This window comes from Lonchura striata, chromosome 14 (genome assembly GCF_050655825.1).
Source record: "Lonchura striata isolate lonStrDom1 chromosome 14, ASM5065582v1, whole genome shotgun sequence".
NCBI classification, from domain to species: Eukaryota; Metazoa; Chordata; class Aves; order Passeriformes; family Estrildidae; genus Lonchura; species Lonchura striata.
In genome coordinates this window covers 8,192,251-8,217,355 of record NC_140716.1, presented here as the reverse complement: position 1 = coordinate 8,217,355, position 25,105 = coordinate 8,192,251, and the positions used below count along the sequence as shown (strand labels likewise).

Genomic DNA, 25,105 nt, shown 5'->3' with positions numbered 1-25,105 from the left:
ATAATTTTTTTTGGTTTTGTTTAGCTCATTTTCTACTAGTGCCTGCTTTTTTCCTCTCTTGTTGCTCTGGGAAGAGGCATATCTTTTCATCTTGCTCATAACTTAGGCTAAAGACAACCCAGCTGCCACAGGCACAGAGAAAAAGACAGGCTTAACACACAGTGCAAGAGCAGAGGTTCAATTTTATTGTTTCCCTGCACATACAGCCGTGGAGCCTGGCTGTGGCACTGCCCGTGGACCTGGTGTTTGCACTGAGGATGGTGACTCAGCAGTGCCAGGAAATCCAGCAGCACCAACACCTGACCTTTGGATCGAGGGCCATTTGCCCTTTGGTGGCCACGGGAGCCCTCGAGGGGCTCAGCAGTAACAGCAGAGGCCTCAGTACCCAGGAAGGGGCAGGACAGGCTCTGGACACAAACCTACACATTCTATAGGATGTGCACCAGGAGGCTGAGATTGCTGCTTCTGCAGTGCAGGGGCGTGAGTGAACAAATGGCAGAGGTTTTTGTCATCCTGACAGAGAAAAGCATCTCCTCTGTGTTTATTTCTGCCTGGACGGAGCTCAGGATACAAACAAAAAATCCATCCCTCCCCAGCAGGTCATAGCATGGATCTGTGGTATTCCAGAAGTTTGGATTTATCCTAATTAGGACAATCTACACTAATTTTTGACATTTTATATAAATGCCCTGCCTAGCTGATAAAGAACACTTCCCGATGAATTCTCAAAGACTTGTTTATTGTAACTGCAGACTCTTTGGAGTTCAAGTTAAATCTGGATTACAGTTTCCATATCCCTCTGAGTGCCCTTCAATCATGCAACCAAAGGCAATTAAAAAGACATTTCAGCTCCATTTATTCTACTGCTTACCAGCACTCAATATATAGCTTTATCTTTAAAATAAATACATTCATGTGCTGTGTTTTGTCTTCACTAGAAGAAACAATTTCTTATCCTCCCTTGGTTCTCTTAAAAGGTCTGGAAGATAAGAAGCTACTCAAGTTTTCTTTGTTAATTCTCATAACCTTCACATCACATCACACATGGAAATTTGGCTTTTTCTTCCTCAACAGGATTCAGTACAGCCAAATTTCAACAGAGGACAGGGAAATATACTCATCTTCTATTTTGGCACCATTGGACTGTTATTTCCAGTTTCTGTTTTAAGAACAGTAATGTAAATGATTTTAAGGTGCTATAAATCAACCTCAAATTAGTAAACACTTGTAAAACATGCTGTTAAAATTACTAGCATCAAGTTATGATTTGAAATTTTGACACCAAAATTGCCAACACCAAAATTTAGAACCAAAATTTAAACAAAGCTAAGGAATAGCCAGAGAATTATAAAGCCACCTGCAGAGACAAGGTGGTTGGCCCAACGGGGTTGTCAAATCTGATTCCTTCACATTACAGTGATTTCCTCAGACTCTGAGGTGTGACCACAGGCAGAAGCCAAGTGCTGCTGTGCCCTTCCCAGAGCTCTCCTCAGCAGTCCATCAGCACTGTGGGTGCCCTGATGGCTGCAGGGCTGCCCCAGCAGGGCAGCGTGCTCGGGCTGCTCAGTAGTGAGGGTCGCAGTCCTCCAGCAGGCTGTCCGTCATGTAGTTGCAGTCAAGGACGCTTTCGTAGTAGCTTTTCTCTGCAAACGTGTTCACTGTCCAGGCAACCACTCCAATTCCTCTGGAAGACCAGTGCCTCACGTAGTCCCTGCAAGGAACAGAGACACCCTGAGAGGAGCCTGACACGACACAGAGTTATGGCAGACAGTGCTGAGGCTACAGCTGAGTTTCGGTCTTGCATCAGCATCACATCAAGGAATAACAGTGTGCCACGTTCTGCAACATCACCTTTTTGTGTTTTCTTACTGTAAACGGGCAAAAGCAACAAATACACTTTCTCTTTGAGACTAAATGTAGGTTCTAACAGAAGGTAAAAATTCAGATAAAAAGATAGAGGCTTAAAATCATAAAACAGCACAGAGTAAAGAAATTATCAACACTAAATGGAACATTTTGATAAGCACATACTGTGTTAACTCCACGCTATACACTAACAGAAGAGAGTATCTCCTGATATATGAGCAAACTTCCAGCACTTACTGAGAAACAAAATTTTTCTGTATGAGGAAAGCTGAAACCCCACACAATCGCCACAAGAAGCTGTGTAGGCTCCAGTCCAGAATGACATCCATCACCATGTACAGGAAATGCTTCCAGAAGGAATTGAATCGGGGTGTCCCATCGCCCAGGTGACTCAGCTGCCAGGGCCTGTGTGTCAGTGCTGTCACAACATTTCTGTCAGCTTGTCTCATCTGGAGGACCAAGGAGAAAAGACTGTAATTCATCCAAAAACCCAGCAGCATTAAATACAATTTGAGGGATTAGATACAAACTCCTAGCTTGCATTTACAACTCTACCAGAATCCTTCTGCCCTTCCCCTCCAGACTCTTTTGTAACTTTTTTAGAAAGATGTTTGTATTTTATAGGGTTTCTTCCTCCAAATCATACTGAATAAGCATCAGCTCTTAAGTTAAAGAAATTACATAGCAGTCATGCAATGTATATAATGGGGAAAAAAAAATAAACACACTTGGCAGTAAGAATGAGGATAGAGTTTTAGGAGTAATGTAAAATATAAAAGGTTTATTTAGCCGGTACTTTGCGCACAGATACCTGGCCAGACACCAACTAGAAGACCAAAGCACGTTTCTCTGCACTGCTTTCAAAAGGGAAGGAATTGCTGTAGATTCCTATTTGCATCTAATGAGTAAAGTAATAAGATTATGCATTATGCTTCATTTGTTTATAAAAGCCTTAGGCATTTGAACAGCCAAAAAGTAATCTGGAACTGGGAGGTTAATACCATAGTGAAATTCCCAGACAGGACTAAAGAAATTAAAAATAAACTTTTAGGAAACATCACCTTATAAACAACGTCTGGCATGAAAGAACAGACAATGCTGCTGTTATACAACTGTGGAAATTCCTGGTAGAGTTGTTTCAGGGCATCAACTGCCTGCAATTAGAGACACACAGAGATGTTATACACACACTCATATTTAATTTACACTGCAAAGTCATTTTACAACAATCTTAAAAACACTTCCCTGCTGTGTTGCCAGATTGAAGTAGAAAGGGAGAAGAAAAATAGCATCTTGTTTATAGCATTAACACAGAAATGGTATTTTGGTTTTTAGCAAAAGAATTTCTGTTCATTATTTACAACGAGTAGGATTCTCAGTGTTTGAAATACCCTTAAATATGTCATGGATATAATTTTTTAGTACTACCTAAGCTTAAGTTGAAGAGGAAAATTATTTATTGCTATGTTTTGCTAAACTAAAGAAAGAAATTAATTTATATAAAATGTTAGTGATGGATCATTTGCATCTGCCTTCACTAATGCAAATTATAGATCCCTTTCTGGAGGCTGAAGATGAGGTTTTGACTCCCCTCAGCACCGCAGGGAATTCCCTTTGCTCTGTTTCACAGCAGTGCTGTGAGCTGAGTGCAACACTTGCACAAGGCTTGGGCAATTTTAAGCTGCAGCTTCCCAGGACAACTCTGGGTGACACAAGCAGCAGACCTGGGCTTGCTCATGTTAAAGAAGGGACTTGGTCTGAGACCAACACAACAGCAGGTCAGAAACCCAAAGAAGGGGTGAGGGGAGGTGTCATGCTGCAGTGAGCAGTACCTGGTTTGCATGGCCTTTGACATCGAAGTAGATTGTGAGATTGTGATGCATAGACTCCACAACAGCTTCTCTCAGAGTTGGTACCTTTTCATCTTGGAACTGGCTCCTGTAGAAACAGAGAACTCCTTGGAATGCAGCCAACACACACCTGCACATACATGGGCCTGCATATTGCCACCCACACAGGGCTGATTCCAGCACAGTTTGCTGCTGCACTGGAACTGCAGCTGGGATCCAGTGCTCACAGGCCCCGTGTCTGCCCCAAAACACCAGCCCCAGTTCTTCACCTCCTTCCCCAGATCCCACAAATAAGCTTTCAGTCCCAACTGCTGCCTTCCTCCTGCTCCCACTGCACTTCCCAGCCCTAGTCAGAAATGCAGATCCTGGCAGAACAGGCAAGACAAGCTGAGGATTTAGCAGAAGCAGCTTCACCCATTGTTACACTGTGACACGAAATAACTTTCAGAAGCAGGCTAGGTGTAAAAGGAAAGAAAACGAACTTTGAAAAGCAAACTTTATTTTCTAACTCCCCTATATATACAACATATATATATATAACACAAATATATATATATTTATATATATATATATATAACAAAATGACAGCAGATTAGAGGGTGAAACTACCACCTCTCTAATTACACTAGTCAAACTAACAGTTCATCAATTCTCTCTACCTACAAAGAAAAACACAAAACAATCATTATTTGCATAAACAGTGTGTGAGAAAAATCAGTTAAAACATGTAAATATCAGAAAGTGTAAGAACTTTTAAAAGGACTTTAAAACTCTCAAAAAAAACCAAAGTAACAACCCATCAATAAATCATTCCTGATGGGGTGACAGTTCATTCACTCCTGACAGTGAACAGCAGCTGCTCAGCAGTCACTGCCTGTGGAAATTCCCCCTGCATGGCCCAAGTGATCACCCTTCCAGTGAGACAGGGAAGATACTCCTTGTGCCACACACTCACAGGAGGCACCTCTGCAGCTCTGGAATTCCCTAATACAGTGTCTCAGGAGCACACACTGCGAGTTCTTCCTCTGAAATGGACTCACTTATGATACTGCAGAAGTTGCCTTGTTATCAAATTCTTTGTAATTATATATTATATACATATATTATATGTATATATTATGTTATTATATGTATGTACTATTATATTATATACATATATTATATGTATATAACATTTTTATCAAATTCTTAGTAATGTATAAAAATATTTTCCCCTGCATACCCCTAGGAAGGACCTAATCAGCCACTAGGGTCACAGTGAGGCCACCACCCAAAATCTGTCCAGCTCCTCTTTAACAGTATAAACCTGATGTATAAGATCTCCAAAACACAATCAGTCAAGAAATACATGTGAATAAAACTAATCTTAGAAGTAATTCCTCTAGACAATTCTGACATATCATGAAAATCCCAGCACCTTCAGTGTCCTGCAGTCAATTTAGGACAAGCTTATGTAGATATTGACCTGTTTCACATCAGATGCCTGTGGATTTTGTCCTTGACTGTGTTTTTTTTTAATGTGTTTCACTGTTCTTAATCTACTGATGAGTAAAGAGATATAGTTTCATATGCCTAAAAAATCAAATTAGAAGTAATTTGACTAAGTTTTAGTCAAATTTTGGACTAAGTTTTAAATTAAAAGAAAAATTTAATCAGTGACAGATCAAATCAATAATGTTGTTCATCTAGAATTATTTTCCCACTGTCAAAAGTGTAATTTCAGAACAGTTCATTTACCGTAGCCTGTGTTTCGCAGATGGATCAAGCTTCCTGATTTCCTCAAAAGTCAGGTCCTGCAGTCTCCCAGCCCCATCAGTTGTCCTTTCAACTGTGTCATCGTGCATGAGGATGGGGACACCATCTGCACTAAATTCAAGATCCAGCTCCACACCCGTTGCTCCATTCTCAGCTGCCTTAAAAAAAATTTTAAAAATCACAACAGAAGAGACAGCTTTATAGATTTGACACAGGTACAGTTATAATTAGCTTGTATTTTGGTAAAAAATAATAAAACATTAATGGACTTTTCAGTTGTCTTCATCTGCAGAAAAAAGTAGGTTTTATCCAAGTCATTGCTGAGCATTCAAAAATCAGCTGAACCATCTAATCTATTTTACAGCTGAAATCATAATGATTCTGCCTCAGTCTTGGGATTGGAACTTTCAGGATAAAAATGCAGAAAAGAATCCTGCTCTCTCCTGATGTAATAACCCTGGAGTCCTTATGTTATTTTCTAAAAGACAAGAGAAGCAAATGTCTACACTTTAACATGCAGTCAACGCTGTTCACCACGTGTATTCCAAGCAGCAGATGGATGGCAAATCCCTGCTCCTCTCAGGAATGGCTTTATCACAGAGCAAGAAGCAGCCAGGCTGCCTTAGAACATTTCATACACCCTGTTCCTGCCCTGGATCTTTCCCAAAAGCTCTTTAGAAAAACATTTGAGTAAAGTGTTAACAACACCAATTGCTCTGAAGGACAAATGCCCTCCTGGGAAAAGGGACAAACACCGGGTACAGAGGTTGCCTCCAGGTGTCTGCTTTGTAAGGAGTGTGCAGCTTCAGAATTTATCAGGACTGAGAATCCTGTCTCACACAAAGGCAAGAGATCCTCAGAGCAGCAACGTCTCAGCCTCACAGAAACACTACATTCCAGAGACTGGTAATCACTATCTCAAATGATTCTCAGAAAGAGACTGTGAATCCTGGCTGTGCCTTGGTGCCTTGCAGATGAGGCAGCAGTAAGGCATGGCAGGGCTGCCCACAGTGAATCTGGCACCAGAATTTTCTCCTAAATGTGGATTTTCATCACAGATCTTCAAGGTTTAAAAAAACACACAACCGGTTCCTGACTTGCTGTGCACTCTCTGTGTGCTGTTGCTACATCAGGGAAATCCAGTATTTCATTATTGCTGCACGGCTGAGTTACCCATCAGCACCAAGGCTACAACAGTTCCCACAAGAGCCGGATCTGAAGTTCCCTTTGGGATGAAGGACCCCCCGCCCACCCAGCTTCCAGCAGCTCTGGAAGGACGGCCCGAGTTATCCCGGCGAGGGCGGCTCGCCGCGGGAGGGGCGGATCGGCAGGCAAAGCCCCGGGGCCCGCGCTGACCTGTCGGATGGCCGCCAGCGTGTTCTCGGGCGCGTCGTGCGCGCCGCCGCGGTGCGCGATGCGGCCGGCGGCGCCGCGGGGCCGCAGGACGCGCTGCGCGCTCTGGGGCGCCGCGGGCTCCAGCGCCAAGAGCTGCAGCGCCAGGTACAGCCCGGCCGGCAGCAGGCAGGCCAGCGCCGGGCTGCGGCTCAGCGCCAGCGCCAGCACCAGCAGAGCCGTCAGCGGGCTCAGCAGGCCCTCCCCGTGGCACAGCATGGCGCGGCCGGGGCCGGGGCCGGGCCGGGGTCACGGCCGCTGTCGGGCCGGAACCGCGGCCGCCGTCTCGCCGACGGTGACGGCGGCGCCATCAGCCAATCAGCACTCGGCTGTCTGCCGCAGCAGCCAATCAGCGCCCGCAGTGTCCGCGCGGCGCCCGCCTGCCGCGCTGAGGGCGGGCCCGGGCCCCAGGCTCCTCTTCAGGTAACGCCGGGAGCGGCGTGCGGGAAGAGGCTGTGCCTGATGGACACTGAGGGGAACGACAGGGGCTGTGCCTTAAGGACACTGAGGGGAATAGGGGCTGTGCCTGATGGACACTGAGGGGAATAGGGGCTGTGCCTTAAGGACACTGAGGGGAGCGGCAGGGGCTGTGCCTGATGGACACTGAGGGGAATAGGGGCTGTGCCTGATGGACACTGAGGGGAATAAGGGCTGTGCCTTAAGGATACTGAGGGGAATAAGGGCTGTGCCTGATGGACACTGAGAGAAACAAACAGGGGCTGTGCCTGATGGACACTGAGGGAAATAAGGGCTGTGCCTGATGGAACACGGGGCACTGACGGAAACAGGGGTTGTCTGATGGAACATGGGCTCTCCGTGAAACAAAGGCTGTTCCTGATGGAACACTGAGTGAAACAAAGGCTGTTCCTGATGGAACACGGGGCTCTGAGGGAAGCGGGGTGTTCCTGATGGAACATGGTGCGGATGAAAGTGAAGGGTGCTAATGGAAGGAAAGGCAGCGCTGTCCAGGGAGTCGCAGAACACCCGTGTGGATGGAAAGTGTTGAGGGCTCTCCGCAGCTATGCCAGCTAGCTAATTAGAAACATAACATCCATAGTGATTATTTTCCAGCTGTTTGCTGGGTTTGTTATAGACAGTGTTATATATAGTGTGTTCTATGCAGCCGTGCCTGTCCGCAGGCCAGCCCGGGAGCCGTGGGAGGAGCAGGCGGTGCCTCCTGCCCGGCCAGAGGCGGCTGCTGGCCAGGGAGCGCGGCTCCGGCCACCCGACACCTGTGAACATCCGCCAAGAACCCAGAGGTGAGCAACAAGGCACGAAAACAACCGGTTAACTGAAGGGTGGGGAACCTGAGCAGGATTAGTCTAGAAGTGGGATAGCAAAGTGAGGAACTAGCAGTTTGTGTTGATGTGACTGGTGGGTTTGACCCTCTTTGGCTATCTGTGGGAAGTATGGGAAGCAACTGACTTTCCAGTGAGGAGCTCTGTCCATCTAGAGGTAGAACAGGCACAAGACCATGTTCTGAATGGTTGTAGGGTTTTTTTTTTTTTTTGGTTTAGTTTTGTTTTTTGTTTAAATTGCTGAGATGAAGATTTGTCACATAATGTCCTAGCTGGTTCTGAGCATCTCAGATACTCTGTCAGTGGCTTTGCGCTTCTGCCAGGTGTAGCTGAAGAAAAATCAGAGATATACATGCAATTGCACAACACAACAATTAATGGGCTGTCTAATTAGATGTCTAACATACTTTTAAAAGCTTTTGATAAACAATAGCATTTGTTAAGATTAAAGATGAAATTTAAAAAAATAAATCTCCTCAATGATCACTGAAGAGGTAACAGATGATGAACTTATTTTTTGAAACTAGAATGACAGCTTTAACAGCTCTAAATGCTGGGAATTAGATGCGTCCATATATTTAAATTAATTATGCCTGGCAAACAAGTGTGGATTTCCCTTCCACCTGACCTGCCTGACAGGTGAGTGTTACCTGCTGCTGGACTGGCTAGACCGGCAGCTGGCTGCAGCCCGGGCGGGAGGGATAGGATGTCTGGTGATGCCCGCATGGATGCTGTCCTGGTGGATGCTGTCCTCGCAGAGCATGGCAACAGGTGCTCACCTTTATCTCTCTTATCTTAGCGTGCTCGCCGAAACTGATACCTGCAGCGGCACATCCACAGGGACCGCACAGCCGTGTGGTCTGTAATGGGATGAAGCAGAACAGATCACACCCGTGCTCGCAGGGGAGCTTATCTGGGGGAGCTGTGGGTGGAAATGGCTGGAAATGGGAGCTGCGGGACGGCGCTGCAGCCCCTGTCACCGGGCTGGGCCGGGGCTGCCTTCGCTGTCCCGCGGTGCGAGCGCACACGGTGTCGGCGGCGCCGGGCCCCCGTGCTCTGGGGGCGGAGCGGCGGGCGGGGCGCGCCGGGCCCGTGGAGCGGCGGCCCGGCCGTTGCGCGGCGGTTGCCGGAGCTGCCGCCAGTCCCGCGCAGGTACCGAGCGTTGGACGGGCCCGGGCCCGGGGGGAGCGCCGGGGCGGGGCGGGCGTGCATCGGCCCCGGCTGGGGCGGGCTCCGTGCCCCGCAGCGGCGGGCAGGAACCGGCCGAAGCGGCGTGCCGGCGAACAAAGCCTTGTCAGGCCTTGCCCGGCGCTGCGGGGCTCGCTCCGGTGGGGACGGGCAGTGAGACATCTTTCAGGTATTTGGCCGCTTTTAAGGATACGAGGCTGCAATTTGATTTTTTTTTTTTTCTTTGTGATGTAAGTATTGGCGTCTGTTCATACAGACGCGGAAGCTCGCGGGAGTGAGACACGAATTCCTCTCAGCCCCCTAAACATATAAAGGCTTTTTAATTTTTTTTAATTTTTTTTTTTTAATTCAATTGGGCTGCAGGTTTGTTTGGGCCGGGTTTTGGGGTTTTTGTAACAATTGATAGGATGTGTCTCGTTGTGGAAGATCTCAAAGATTTAGTCTTTGATGGAAATTATCTATAGTAGGTACAGTTTTGTAAATCCTAATTATCTCAATGCGTGCTTTCTTCTCTGTGTGCCCGTGATCATAATTTTTGCTCTTACATGCAGATTCTCCTTTAATAGGGGAAAATAAGGAAGAATTTTGCAGGCTTTGTTAATGGTAGAAAGAAGACAAACTTAATTCAGTTTTCTAACGTAGAATTTGCTTCCCAAAACGTAGAGACACAGAATTAGTGGTGTTATTGTTTTCCCCTTCAGTGTCTTGGAAGTACATGGATGAGTAATGTTATTATTCTTTGCAGGCTAGACAACATGAAGATGGAGGACTATGAAATATTCTGTAGGAAGCATCTTTCCAGAATCCAAGAAGAGGCAATAAAAGGAAAAACCTCCTTGACTGTTCAGAACAAAAATATCTCCCTCATTCAATTCTATGGAGTTCCTGTGCTTTCCCCTCTGGTAAGGCCTTGTTTTATTCCTTTTCCTCTCTGGTGTGCTAACTGTGCTATTGGCACTGGCTTTGATGTGCACATGTAATGATTCTACTGAAGATGTCTGTGTCAGCTGTCATCTGACCTGCTGCTTAGTGTATTCTAAGCATTCCTAACCTTAATTTTACAAAATAAGGGGTTAAATATACTTTTTTCCCCTTCACACTGACTACATTTCCTTTGAATTTTTTAGAAGTTATCTTCCTAAGGGGAGCACAAATGTTTTAAATAATGTTACTGCTGAGCTTCATGTAAAATCATATTGATATTTCAAATATTGAACATGTGAGTTATTTTAATGGTGTAAAAATGCGAATAAGAAATACCAAGATAGTTAAAAAGCTTTTAAGAAAAAATTTTTTGCATGTATTTGCATCTTCCTCTAATGTATTCCACAGTCTCATCAATTATGTTAAGTCATTCTGCGCTAATGCAAACAGAGCTAAGCTGAAGATTGTTAGTAGTTTCTGCAATACTTCAGCTGTCTTCCTAGTTTCAGTGATGGGAAGAAATGGAAGAGTCTCTTCCAGCAGTGTCCAAAAGTCATAATACATATATAAATTGTGGATATATTGTCACATGCTTCATTTACAAATGCATGGATATTGTAAGGGTTTTTAGAAAAAATCTCTGAATCCTGTGTCAGATTGATACCCTAGCATGTAATGTTCATAGAAAATTTTACAAATGGTGTTTTAAATTCACGTTCATTTGCACCTGTTCCAAGAAGGCATTTTGTACACATTCCCTTAAAAAATTGGTTGAGAAGAAGCTGGCATTTAACATGTGCACAAAGTCTCAGGTGTTTTCTGTTCTTCTAATTGTTTTGTTCTGTTGTTTTTCTTTTGATTTATTTCTGTAATTCTGTATTGAAATTTGCATTTATTGATATCAACCATATTTCTTACACTCTGTTTTGCAGCTTAGCCTTGAAAAGAAAAAGGAAATACAGCAATATAAAGAGAAAGCACTGGAGCTAGAGAGCAGGAAACGGGAGTCCCGGAAAAAAGCTTTATTGAATCGTGTTGAGGAGATTGTCAAAAATGTCCAGGTAGTGTTAGTCCAAAGCTGCCTTATAGATTTAAAGAAAATCCCTGCTTATAGACATTCTGAGAAAGTGTTGGGGTTGAAGTATTCCCCAAGATAAACATGAAATGAATTGCAGCTAACTCTGCAGAACCAGCGTTTGCTACTATTTCATGCTGTGTGTCCTGATAAGTGATCATTTACTGATACTCACTGTAGTGCATGGGGCTTGCTTGTCACTGCTTCTTTTGCTATATGCAAAAGACAGAGCTCACTGCTTTTTTTTGTAAGTGTTGGAAACAACTAGGTTGTTAAACAAGTGAACAACTCCTCTGTGTTAGAGCTGCTTTATTTGCAAGCTTATAGCTTAATCATAAAATAATCTATATTGAACTTCATGATTACAGAATTAAAATTACTTTCACAACAACTTCAAATTCTGTTGTGTACTTTAAAAATTTTTTTACTTAAGATTATTTTTTTTCTTTGCTGCTTTAATGATGAATTTAGTAGAGGTTTTAATTTAAAAGACTACAACATACATCTAATCAAGGAGTTATTGTATGTCTTTGGGACCGCTGTAATACAGCCTTTAGATTAAACTGTTGCTTAAACAGTTAATACTGAGTTTGTTGAGTTACCAAGGTGGCAAACAGCACTTTGTAGTTTGCATTGTTTACTGAGTGTGTGTGGCAACAGTCAGCTGGCTTGGGGTTTGACCAGCAGACAAGGAAAGTATGTTCAGTGCAAAAATAATGTAAATTTGTTTTGTTTTGTTTTGTTTTTTCCAAATGTGTCCTTTTGATAACTGAGACATAGGTCATAGGATAATTGTATGAAAATCCTTCTAAACAAATGCTGGCTGGAAGTAGCATGTAATTCTCACTTAAATAAAGTTGGTTTTTAAAATTTTTTTTAAGTTCAAGTGAAGTTTGCAGGAGTCTGAGATTTCATTGAAAATCTGTCATTTTTTACAATTTTAATTTGCAGATGAAGAAAGGATCTAGGATGAGTGATGTGAACACATCAAAGGCTGAGAGTTCTTGCCCTGATTTGGATTCAAAGCCTTTGACTTACTTCACACCTCTATCAGATATCGATTCAGCATGTACTCCTGAAAGGCAGAGTTCCATGGACCTGGAAAAGACATCAGAACTTAGACCATCAGGTACTGCAGGGCAAGTGACATCAAATGTGACAGATGTAGTTGAAGTGGCAGAAGATCATGTTTTTTCAAAGCCAAGTGAGAGTCGCTTCGTGGAAGATACGCCGTGTCTGAGGGCTGCATCTCCTGACAAGGTGTGTAACAAGCTCCCATCTCATGCTCTGCAGAAGCAGGAGGGACGAGTGGGGTCACCATCAGATGAGGATGTCCAAGATCCATGTGTAATGAGTCTTCAGAACCTGATAAAGAAGTCTAGGGAGTACATAGAGAAAGAGCAGAGCAAGCGTACCTCAAAAAGCAATTCAAAGAGGAGTACGAGTGAAAGTCATTCGGATAAAGAAAATGATGGTGTTAAAACAACTGACTCTGTGAAAGAGAGGGCAAAGCTTACAGGCAGGAGTAGCACTGCTCAGATGCTTGATAAACCCAGTCTTAATAGATCAAATACCCTTCTCCATGGTGCCTCTACTCATACAAATAGCACAAGTACATCCACTTTATCCAGTTTTTCTAAAGTAGACATACCTGTGAGAGTTGGAACACCCCCTTTGGTGGATTCTGATTCAGATGAGGACTTGAAAAAGAATTCTATGTTGGAGCGTGACAGTAGCATTGTCAGGAGCCTCACAGGCTCTTATGCCAAATTGCCAAGCCCAGAGCCAAGCATGAGCCCTAAAATGCACCGACGGCGCCCAAGACCTTTATCCATGGGACACATCATTATAAACAACCCTGTGAATGCTTACGAGTTAAGTCCTAAAGGCAAGGGTAGAACAATGGATTTAATCATGCAAGATATTGCAGATAAGAACAATGTGTCTGAATCGGTGCCAAAGTTTATGGTGGACTTCACTGCGGTCTGCCCTGGCAGAGTTCCTGGTGTCAGCAGGAGTTCTTCAGGCCCTTGTGATGGCTTGGGGGTTGGCAAACCAAAGCGCCATTCCTTCGGGCTCTTTGAAAGCAGAGGAGCAGTGTCGGCTGTGGTGGGAGGACCGGTGCTGATGGACAGCAGAGTGCCATATAAAACAGAGAGCAGTACTGGGATGGCACCTCCAAAAGTGAATGAGCCCTTTGCCATCAGTCAGTCTGCAGTGACACAGAAGATCCTGGCTGTGAATGAAATGAAACCAGCTACTTTGGCAGAAAACACTAAATGTAACTCTCCAATGGAACTCAATAAATCTTATGATGTGGAAAATCCATCTCCACTACTAATGCAGAGCAAGAATGTGCAACAGCAGCTGGATAATACTCCAAATGTTTCCTCAGCAAATGAGCAGTTCCCAGAAAATTTTGAAAAGGTAAAACGTAGACTTGATTTGGACACTGACTACTGCCAAAAAGAAAACAGTTCCTGTGTTCTTGGAGCTGGAATGGAAGGACAAGAGAAGCAGTGGTTGCAAGAACAGAAATATTCTGTGGGATCAGTTTACATTACCAAGAATGCAGTCCTTGAAAACATGGCAAAAGGTAAAATATTTCCTGTGCTTAAGGGTTGCTTTTCAGTTTATAAATATTTTAGAAAATCCCCAGTGGTTATTAGTTATTGGTGTTTTTTTTCAGAATCCTCATTTCTCTAATTTAATTTGACTCCACAAATACTGATTTCTTTTTTCAGTCTAGAAGCTGGAATTTAGTTTTACTAAGACAATTGTCTTATGCCACGAGGTTGAAATAAGACTGCTAAAAGAAAAGATAGATAGCCCACGTAAATTAAAAGAAAACCATATAGATATTTTCTTCAAATTCAAGACTATGTTACGTCTACATGTGTCTCTACTAAATGAGGCTGAAGTGGCATAAATAATGTTAATTCACTCCAGCAAGTGTAACAATTCTTAGAGCTGGATTTTCCATGTCCCTATTTTAATATAGGCTTTTGGTGTTACTGCTGTTCCATCCACAAGTTTAGTTCACAAATATGCACGTGCAAATATTTTGAAGGACTAGTAAATGATGGGGTTCTGTGCAATACATAATGGGTACTTGATATCAAGGAAACGTGATATGAAAGGCATCTTTTTTACTTTTTACTGATGATGTAAATTACCTCTGATAAAGGCTAGATGTCTCTGGCAAAGATCATAGAGTATTTAATATTTGATTCTTTTTTGCATATTTTCTCAGAAGATATTTTAAAAACTAATGAGCTGGCCTTTGAAGAAGTGAAAAAGAGACTTGAAAAACATCATGCACAACAATTGTCAATTCTTATAGCTGAACAAGAGAGAGAACAGGAGGAATTGAAGAAGGTAAGGTCAACAGGAAAAATTCTAAGCAAAGGTTTTGTATTGTATGGAAGTTTGTCAGGAAGCAATTGAGTTTGAGTGTATATTCTGTTACTTCGCAGGGTTAGAAAAATAGTCTCATGATTGAATCTTCCTTTTGTAGGAACTGGAAGAGCAAAAAAGGAATTCAAAAGGAGAGAAGGTTACTACGACGGAAATAGAAATTTCCAAAGTGAATATTAACAGCAGGATGGAGTTGGAATGGAGGAAAAAAAGTGAAAGTGGCTTGCTGGAAAGTGTGCAGTCTCAGCTGGAGACAGTCCATAACACAAACTCCACCAGCATTGGTAAAACAGGGAGAGAAGAATATAGATTAAGTGTTGTAATATAATTTGTTCTACAGTGCTTGACTGTATCAGCTGTCCCACTGTGTGGATAAATGCAGTGTTCATGCCCTAGGGCTGCTCAGGGTGCACAGAGGGTTGCTGCCCTCAGCTGAGGGCAGCATTTGTGAAACAAAGTCTGCTGTATCTTTGTGTCACTGGCATTTAGCACAGGTTCAGCCATCCTTGAACAGTTCCATGTACTGCATTTGTTATGTAACTATTTTAGGGCACATCCAAGGAAAACAAGCTAAGAATAGCCTCCTTTGAGCAAGGATGAGGATGTGGATTTGTGTCATGTCCCAGAAGGATTATCCTTGTGCCATGTAGCTGCACAGCAGCGGGCCAGGTGGTCACATTTGTGTGGAGGTTTTGAGGGGCTCTGCAAGGGGTTTCCAACTGCAGGCTGATGGAACACCTCTCACCTGTTCCAGAACTTTGTGAGAGGTGTTCTGTTCTGTCTTTTGTTTAGCAAATTTTGCATGGAAATCAATCAGAAATATTCAGCTTGCTTCTTGCCTATAATTGACCTTGTAGACAAAGCTGTGACCCTCGAGCTGAGCATATCCACAGATGTAGGCATTACTTCATGGGCAGAAGGGTGTGTTGAACTGTGTGTTCTGCTTTCTGTGCAGGTTTTGCTCACACAACACCCAACACCTTTTCTTCAACAAGTGAAACTTCATTCTATCTCTGGGGACCATCAGGTAGTGGAGTTATAAAGACCTCAGTATGCAGGCCAAGCAATAGGATCAAAACTAGGTGGATTCAGGTAAGGGAAAAGACAGATTTATTTTTATCTTAAAAGGTCCTCATGTTTTTGTAAGGCACCGGTAACAGAAAATTTTAGTATCTGTTCCTGTGTCAACTTTGATTGCGTAAGAGAGCTGTGTAGGTTATTTTTCTTATTCCTATATGCAAAATAATCATAGCAATATATTGCTTCTGCTAAATTATAGTGGGTACTTTGAGCCCAGTCAAAGCTTTATCAACAGCTTTTTTCTTACTTGGAGACTTATGTCACTTCATGGATGTTATTTGATAAATAATTCATAATTCTTGCTTTTTTATAAAACGTTCTGAATTTTTTTTTTAAGGTTTTCAGTCCAGAGATACAGACAAAGTTTGACAAGATCACAGCAGTGGCAAAGGGATTTCTCACTCGTAGACTTCTACAGACAGAAAAACTGAAACATCTTAAGCAAACTGTAAAAGTAAGATAATCTTTTTTTTTTTTTTTTTTGTAATAGGCAGCTTCTCCTGTTTATTTTTGTTCTGCCTTCCATTGACAGATGCAATCCTGCATTTTCTGTTCTTGGAAGATTTTGGGGCTGCACATGAACATGTTTGGGTGTTGCATTGCTTAGTGTAACAAGGTCCAAGTCAACCAAAGAATCTGTTGCTGTGTGTACTGTTTGTAATGATTATTTTGTTATGAAGGGTTGTGCCTGGTGCTTACTCTTATTTTCCCATCTTTCCCAGGATACTCTGGAGTTCATAAAAAATTTTCAGTCTGAAGTCCCATTGAAAGGAGGAAGCGTGTCAGCACAAGATGCATCCCTTCATGAAAGAGTAATGGCTCAGGTGACACAATTCAAACCTTTTTTTTTGTCTTTCCTAGCTATTCTGCTTTTTGTAACATAACTACATTAAACCTTGAGAGTGGTTTTGTTTAGAGTAAAACGTTTAAAGAAGAGAAGATTCAATCTTTTTTCTTGATACAAAATTATTTTATTTCAAAAAATGGTTTTCAAAATTATGAAGCGTTTTGTTTAGTTTGAAAGCAAAAAGAGCTTGATGTTTAAAACCATGGGCATGTAAACTTGATTGAGTATTTAATGAACATTTTAACGATTCTTTCCAGCTGCGAGCTGCTCTGTATGACATCCATGACATCTTTTTCACAATGGCTGCATCGGAGAGAATGAATATTCTGCGTCACGATCGTGAAGTTCGTAAAGAGAAGATGCTCAGGCAAATGGTGTGTTATCTTACAGGGAATGTGAACTGTTTCAGGACTTTGAGTACTGAGTAATTTTGCTTTTAAGAGATTCTTTCTCACCATGTATAATGTTTCTTAAATCTAAATTTTTGATTATGCTTTTGTAGGCAACTTTCTTCTGTATGCTCTTTTTTTTAGGATAAAGTAAAGAGCCCAAGAGAGCGAGTGAAACTTTCAACAGCTACACAGAAATCTCTGGACAGGAAAAAGTGCATGAAGTATGTGCAGCTCTCCCTTGGGTGGGGAGGATAGGTGGAAGGGGTGCAAGAGAAGGAGTAGGAGGCATAGGAAATGAGGAGAAGTTTATGGAATAACAATTTCTTTGCAAATTGCCATCTCTGCTAGGAAGAATGAGGTTTATGGCGTCTTGCCAATTGTATTTTGCTCTTAACTTTTAAAGTCTTCTTATTGGTAAGGAGAAAAATGTTTGTTCTAAGTTGTGCATTTACACTATAATGCAGTGGTGGGATGCTTAGTTTATGGTTGATTTTGCAAATGGTAAAAAGTGATTTTTATCGATCTAAAGAGCCTAGCAATAGAGACACTTAATGAAGTATCTGTGGAAAAGTGTTTCTGGGAAATGGTAGCAGGCTTTATCTTGCAACAGGGTGGACACTTGTTACAATTGCTTCTGAGTAAAGAAATGGTAATTTGTAGGACTGCTCTGGCAGTATTACAGGTCGATATAATTTCTCTTGTAGGCTTTCTCTGAGTTTTTCTGTTCAAGACCCAGAGGATGAGTTGCTAATTGAAATATGTTTCAATACTTTTGTTTCTCCAGGGCTTCAGAAATGGGAATACCAAGTAAAAAAATAATCATAAAACAAAAAACTCCTCAAAATCGGTAGGTGATGGTTACTTGTATTAAAATGCTTTTAGGAAACTGTGTTACAGTAATGGATCCTGTGATGATGTGTACTGTTGGTTTGCCATTGATCAGATCAATTCCTGCTACTATTGTCATGAAAATTAATGAAATCTGATTTATCATGGCCTGAGAAAAGGATTTATTAGCTCATTATAAGTTAGGAAAATACGTTTTCTTCAGAGTCAGTTCTGAAATTTTATCTTCAGAAGTTATTTATTTATGGTTTTAAATCTTGGTGCTCAGCTTTAAGGTTTTTCTCTGAGCTGCACTATTAAACTAAAGTTTGGCACTACTACTTTTCCTAATACCCTTTACTTTGCAGTGGAATTATTGATAATGCTTATCTTTAGAAAGCTGTCAGAAAAGTAGTGGCTTTCTAGTGTGAGGAAAATTTTGTTCCTTGACTGTGAGATTGCTCAGATCACAGAAGTTACAGTGTTCAGCACGTGTTGTTCAGGCAGATAACAGCTTATGAGAGCATGAGTCTGCATGTTTATCTCCTATTAGAAGTCAGATACCTGGCATCTCTCAAAACCAGTTTTTATCCCAGGTTTACCCAAAAGCTTTGAAGACATTCTGTCTACTCATACATTTCAGCTTTCAAGGACTACTGTGAGCAATTCAGCCCTTTTTCCTGTGTGTTCTCATCAATGACTTGGAACCCAAGGCACTGTTGAGGGACATCTGCCTGCATGCTTTGTTTTATATAGTGGAAGAAGTAATCCCATTGTGGACTTTTAATTCCAGCCAGTTTGCCTACATGTCATTTGCATTACAAAACCTGTTAGCCTTTCTGAAATTTGTTATGTGAAAGATGATGCATAATTTGGTATTTCTTTAGAGACTTTTATTTTTAAAGGGAAAAAGCACTAATAAAAGTTTGTGTTTTAACAGCATACTTCAACCAAACCAAGGACAGAATGCTCCAGTTCATAGACTGCTTTGCAGACAAGGGTAAGAGCACAGCATGTTTCTAGCCTGAAGATGAAACTAATCTCAAAGTGCAAGTGATTGAGGAATAATGTTTGCACATAACATATACATAATGTGTATACATAACAGTACAACTGTTGTTCAGAGTAAAAATAATTACTTCTCTCAGTATTTTGAGAGAGTGATGAAGCTTTGTTTTACTTTATACTACAGAAAAATATTTGTTGTTGTCATCCTCTTGTGTATTGTCTTCATTTACATTGTTCCAACATTTCTATTTGTAACATTCATTCCATGAAGCTTTGCTTCCATTTAATGAAATACTGTATTTTTATATGTAGACTGTAATGCCATGGTATCTAAGCTAAATCAGTTTCTCAACTATAGAGTTTTTCAATCTGTTCATGGGGAGATGTTTTCCTGCTTAATGTATCTATGTAAGCAATAATAATATCAATAAGAACTGTACTGGTGCTCAGGAAGAGGTTCTGTGGGATATTGCAAAAAATTATTTCATGCCAAACACATTTTGATAGTGTCTATATTTTTGTATACTGCCTTTCAAGTTTGTTGCAAATGACTTATTAACTGTTTTATATTTAATTAGAACCCCTAAGACCTCATTGAATGGGGTTGAGCAAAATAGAAGGAAGGCCTCAGGGAGCAGAGTGCTTAACAAGGCTGTTTCAGGTGTGTAGAAAATTGGTGCTTGGATCTGATACTAAATAAGTTACTAGTATCTAGAAAAAGTAAATTGGCAATATATTGTTTTCCTTTCCTTGTGCACCTGCTTTGCTATGCCTTAAGTCTAACCTATCTCTTCAAACAAATCTGCGCTGGTAACCGAACCATCCACTTTCAAATTCTATAAACATAGTATATAGAATGTGCTGCACAGCTCATTTGCTTTCACTCACCAGATGCCCAGTCATAAAAAACATTGCCAGATACATTCACTGGAACTGTTGAGAAATTGCTAGTAGTCAAAATAGACTTGGATTAGAACCTTCATGTAATTTGATTCTTAGTTCTGTGCAAACATCTTCAGCATGGAGTGTATTGAAAGGACAGGAAGGACAGTTTCCGTCTCCTCAGAGGGTGTTCACTCATCATACAGTCCTAAAATTTTATTTATATATATATTCCTGTAGCATCTTACAGCATGTTTAAGTCGCAATGACCCAAGCTTAAAAGTGGAGTATTTGTCTGCTACCATACAGCGATTACTGATTGGTTACATTTTATATGAAAGGATTGATAACAGTGCTGAACCTCTAATAAATCACTATGAATAGTCTTACACAATTTCTATTTTTTAAATTAGATTTAAAATTTCTTAAGTGATAAACCTAGATTTATCAAAAGGTAAAGTGGTTGATAGGCTTTAAAACTATTTAAGACGGGAATTACACTTTGTTCTCAAAGGAGAGTTCCACAAGTCAAGTATAAAATTCGGGAATTTTGGGGCTTAATTAGGGAAATGTTGCTTTCTTGGAATTTCAGGCAGATGTGGTAACCAGTTTTATGCTGGTTAGTTCTGGTTGCTCAGTGTAACCTCATGTAGAGCTTGGACATCACACATGTTCCTGTGGTGCAATGCCAACACCTCTGTGTGCTCCTTGAGAAATAGGTTAGACTTCTTGTACTAAATGAATAGAAATGCATTCTGAAGTTATTACATGGGCATGAAAGAAACAATCTGCATAATTTTGCAATAATGAAAGAACTTAAATATATTTAAATAGAATATGGCTTCCTTTATATATGTATGAAATGTGAATAGTGAAGTCTGGCAGTATGTTAAATAGGGTGTTGATTTAATCTCTTTTCTTTGTTCATTCCTGACTACCAATTAAATTGTGCTTATTAGAGGGACAAAAAGGGAAGGAGGGCTAGTAAGATACAGTTATTATAAATACATTCAACTTCAATAGGAGACAAACCCTCAGAAGAAAATAACATACTTGTCCAGCATTTTTTTCTTTTGTTCTCCTGATTGTTGTTCTAAATTTTATATGCAAAGTGTGTTGCAACTGTAATACTGCTCAGACGGATTGTTCTTTTTCTGGCAAGAAGACATTTTCTTTAGGAATCAAGTGGCAATCCTAAACTTAGTTTTCGTTGGTTTTTACTCATTCAATCCAAAGTTCTGTGCTTAAGAGAAAAGTACAGACTCATAAATCAGTGGTTTTTTTTAAATTCAAGTAGTTTAATTCAGGCTGAGATGTTCCATGAATAGCCTGCAAGTGGGGCCAGGCAGGGCATTTAATGAGGTCTGATTGTGTTAGACAGAAGGTGGTTGAGATCAGGTTGCTCCTATTCATCTTCTGCCCAGTTTCCTTTTGTGTGGAAAGGAAATAGAGGGCAGGAGGCACGCAGAACATCTGGGTAGTGGCAGCTCTTGGCCAAGCCAAGGGCACAGGCTGCCCATGTGAGGTGGTGGGGGCTGTGAAGTGTGTTGGCTTTCAGGCCAGTCCTTCAGGAAGCCTCAGACCTGCTGTGTGTGAGTATCAGGTCTGTCCTTTGTCCCAGGAGAGAGGCCTCATGTGATTGTCCCTTGCCACTGGAAAAGGATGAGTGATAATTGTTTTCAGAGCTGTCACTGATTTTACTCAAATTTGCCTTCTGCAGTTCCTTAGTCTAGACTGCTGTGGGATTTTTGCACACTCATATGCTATCACTGTAATACCCTTTAGTTGTGTGACATTTTTATATAACTTGGAGGACACTTGAGGTGAGTCAAGGGGTAGTGTTAATCACTAAAAAAGGGCTGTGTCTGTCAGCCTGGTTGTCTGTCCTACGAGATCCCAGGTATCTGAAGAGCACAGCACGGGGGAGGGCAGGGCCAGTGAGAATGTCTTTTGTGTAGTGGGAGCCTGCTGAGATGAGAGGGCTCTGGGCATTCCCAAAGCTGCTTTGGCCTCTGCTGATCATAGCCCCGGGACACCTGTAAGTAACTAACCACTGCAGCTCTGACCAAGAGTAACCAAAGAGCCCAGAAAGGACTGGCATTTCCTTTGTCACTTCATTTACTGCCTGGTAGTCATTTCTCTTCCATGGCTGTCTCCCATTCCCACTGCTCTGCACCCTGTGATGTGGTTTCACTGCTTTGTGTAAATGTTTGCTCACTCTGCTGCACTTTCTTGATAACTGCTTGAACCTAAAGAATGCTGAGTTGTGCTACCTCTTAGCAGCCTGCAGTGCTGAACCCTCATTACTGGAAGATACTTGTGCTATGCATAGTGTAATATGGATTTCTTAATACATGTATGTATGTACTTGTTCCCTCTGGAAAGACTTATTTATTTGTTCATTTATTACTTTTTTTTTCTTAAGCATCCTTCCCTTTTTAAGGGCTCTGCCTGATGATTTTCATACTGCTCCTCTAATTCTGGTTGTCTTATTGACTTATGGGAATCTCTTGTTTTAATTAATCTGACAAAAGGAAGGAGTTATGTTAAGTATTCAACTTGTATAATATTTTTTAATTGATAATTTGTTTAAAAGTAATACATGGCATAGTTAACCTTAATCAGCCATTTCATCTATCTTGGTTATGCAATAGTTCTTTTAAAAATTTGTAAATTGTGGTTGTAGTTGTTTTAGAATAGCAGAAAAGAAGACAGAATAGTTATCAAGTAAGGCAATGCTATAAAATGTCATTACTTTTAAACCTATAGGTAGTTTTCATAAGGCTTTTGGGGTGTACCATTATGAAAACTGTAGTTTTAAAAGTAGTCACTTGAATGCATATTACTGCTTTAAAAAAAAAAAAAAAACTGTCCTGATTTTTTTCAGCTATATTTGTTGGATAATCTTGTTTCAAAACCCATGATTATTAATTGTAACGTGGTAATGTTTCTACTTATTTTTAGGAGCATATGCAGGAAAAACCCAAAGAAAGAAGCCAAATGTTGTGATAATTTAAGAAGACAACATTCACTGGGATAAAATGGCTGTGTTTTAATGACTTTGTCAGCACTGATTTTTAGTATTAAATCTTCTTTACATAGATGTATATTTAGACATCATAAACCTACTTTGTCATTTTCAGATGACGCATAAACACAATCATATTGAAGCTGCTTTGAAGCTCTAACGCTTGTGGGAAAATTGCATGCTAGAACTTGTGTACAGGCTAGTATTAATATATAAAAGATTCATAATCTTGTTTATTTAAAGACTAGCACGGGGCAACATGAAGGTAATTTGTGACTTTTCCACACTTCCTAATTCTAGTGTCTGACATAGGTTTTTTGCATTACCTAAATTGCAGTTTTTGTGAGTGTCACCATAAGTAAGTCATGGGTATATATTTAGTTTTATACCATAAAGTTAAAGCAGCTCAATGTGAACGAAAACCCCAAACTTAATTTAAACAAAAGTAAGCTTTCAAGTCAGTGAATTTGTCAGAAACTGTTCTGAATGTACTTTTCTGTAGGAATGAGATCATCTCAATTGCAGTACTAAAGGCCTTGTACCAAATGTTTTGCATTTCTGCTGAGCTGTACAGATGTGGTCCAAATTCACTGCTGAGCTGATGGACATACTTACACTGATCAAACCAAAAATGTGCATTTATATGTGTGGTAGATCAAACCACTCTACTGAAAGAGCCCTGGGTTTTTATTGCCCTGCTGTCTACTCCATTTTGTTATGGAAACAACATCTGTCCAAGATGGAGATGTGTGTGTTCTACAAAATGTGTGTTCTACAAAAACTTCAGAAGGTAAGGTTTTAACTGTTTTACCATTTCAGACTGAAATTGTTATTTCAGTCCGTAATAGTAATTCAGATACATTATATTTAATTGTGACCGTGGCAGATTTTCTGAGCAGTTTATCTTCTGCTGTGTGATCTAACAAGTCCTTGTACTGAAGTCATGATTTCTGCAGGTCAGGAATCCCTACCAAATCCCAACACTTTCATATTTATGAATATCTGACATTAAAAGATCATGGTCATATTCTACCTTAGTCTTCCAACTGATGGATATTATCCATCAATTTGAGGAGAGCATCATTCTCCACCTTCTTTTAATGAACTTGAGACATATTAACAAAGTTGTGGAGAGAAAAGCTCAGCTGTGTAATCTTTGCAGTAGAGAATTGACTGCCAGAATGTAAATTAGGTTATATTTTGTTACTTTCCCAGTGTCAATATAATACAACACACTAAACTTTGGAGGCTTTGTAATATGTTGACAGGAATGTAAGAGAAGAAAGACAAACTGCAAATGTAATTGTGGTAAATAGCATGAAAGAGGAGCATTAATTATAGGATGAGGACAGTTATGTCAGGGGCAGTGGTGAGTGGATTGGCTTGACTGTGGCACCAGCCTGTGGCTTTTACCTGCCACCAAGTCTGTCCTCCGCAGCTCGTGCTGCTGTTCAGAGCAGGTGTGTTATTCCAGGCACTAAGGTACCCAAACTGCATGCTTGCAAAGTGGCAAAAGCACTGCCCCAGCACCTTGAGGAATGGCACTGCTCGGTTTGTTTGAAAGCCGGGGGCCAGGGGCTCCCCTGATGGTGTAAACAGAAGAGTTTACACCAGTGGAAGACCAGCCTCCATACAAATGCTGTGCTGCTTTAGCATCGCAGCTGTGGTACGGAAAATGCCCGAGGCAAGTTTCCTGCTCACCCGGTGGGCAACAAAGCTGTGTTTTAGTTCCCAGCTTTCCTCAGGAGTGGAAAACATCTCAAGAGGGGAAGAATTTACAGTGACAAGAGTAACCTGTATCACAGATGACAGAAGGTGCTGTTGATACAGCACCACTAAAGATTGATGCTTTTAATGGATGTTTTATGTGCTGTATTTATTATTAGCATAGGCAATATGTTGATGCACAGATAGGTTTAGTGTGTTAGTAGAAATTAATGTTTCCCTTCTCTTAGGGTTTCACATCTAAACCTCTTGTTCTTCAAGCATGTTTCCAGTGTGTAATAAAGCATTATAGCACAAGGGTCTTTTTTTTTTTTTTTTTTTTTTTTTTAACTTTCATGAGGCCTTTCTCTTGTCAAGTGCCAGAATTTGGTTTTGTACTTGCTGTTTTGTATTTATACATATTTATCTCTTTATTTTGTGTGGAACTGTGACACCATTACAGAAGTCTATTTATTTTTGTACTTTGTTTCACTTTGACGAGTCTCGCCTTTTTCTGACCGCATTGTGCGCAATAAACTCTGTCCCTCGAAGCAGCGGCGTTGCTGTGCTGTCG

The 25,105-nt window shown here is 41.1% G+C and overlaps 3 protein-coding genes across 25 annotated transcripts in view; 2 read left to right on the top strand and 1 right to left on the bottom strand.

Annotated features, from left to right (window-relative positions):
* Window positions 1–3,152, top strand: part of TMC5 (transmembrane channel like 5) — a 29,374-nt gene extending 26,222 nt beyond the window's left edge. For all 11 annotated transcript variants that reach the window (XM_085592312.1, XM_085592314.1, XM_085592320.1 and 8 more), the window contains one exon: window positions 207–3,152. In XM_085592312.1, coding sequence (XP_085448438.1) covers window positions 207–367 — 161 coding nt within the window. In that variant the 3' untranslated portion in view covers window positions 368–3,152. The remainder of the gene's footprint in view (window positions 1–206) is intronic.
* On the bottom strand, window positions 723–6,959 carry GDE1 (glycerophosphodiester phosphodiesterase 1). Its single transcript, XM_021539805.3, has 6 exons — window positions 6,828–6,959; window positions 5,454–5,625; window positions 3,699–3,804; window positions 2,928–3,020; window positions 2,104–2,315; window positions 723–1,711 (listed from the first exon to the last, which is right to left on the bottom strand). Exons 2-6 carry the CDS (start codon window positions 5,558–5,560, stop codon window positions 1,564–1,566), a joined length of 666 nt encoding a protein of 221 aa, XP_021395480.2. The 5' UTR covers window positions 5,561–5,625; window positions 6,828–6,959; the 3' UTR covers window positions 723–1,563.
* Window positions 6,886–25,082, top strand: CCP110 (centriolar coiled-coil protein 110). Of its 13 annotated transcripts, none has more exons than XM_021539801.4 (16): window positions 7,246–7,286; window positions 7,987–8,122; window positions 10,095–10,251; window positions 11,206–11,334; window positions 12,300–13,944; window positions 14,602–14,726; window positions 14,866–15,049; window positions 15,721–15,857; window positions 16,183–16,299; window positions 16,568–16,669; window positions 16,950–17,066; window positions 17,226–17,305; window positions 17,869–17,931; window positions 18,850–18,909; window positions 19,496–19,578; window positions 22,764–25,082. In XM_021539801.4, exons 3-16 carry the CDS (start codon window positions 10,105–10,107, stop codon window positions 22,814–22,816), a joined length of 3,042 nt encoding a protein of 1,013 aa, XP_021395476.3. In that variant the 5' UTR covers window positions 7,246–7,286; window positions 7,987–8,122; window positions 10,095–10,104; the 3' UTR covers window positions 22,817–25,082. The 13 variants fall into 13 exon arrangements, with proteins under 13 accessions (XP_077642984.2, XP_021395476.3, XP_085448429.1 ...); XM_085592299.1 differs by lacking the exon at window positions 7,246–7,286 and adding an exon at window positions 8,961–9,019 and having other exon boundaries at window positions 7,607–8,122; XM_077786858.2 differs by lacking the exon at window positions 7,987–8,122 and having other exon boundaries at window positions 6,886–7,286; window positions 22,764–24,849.
* Window positions 25,083–25,105: the final 23 nt, after the last annotated feature.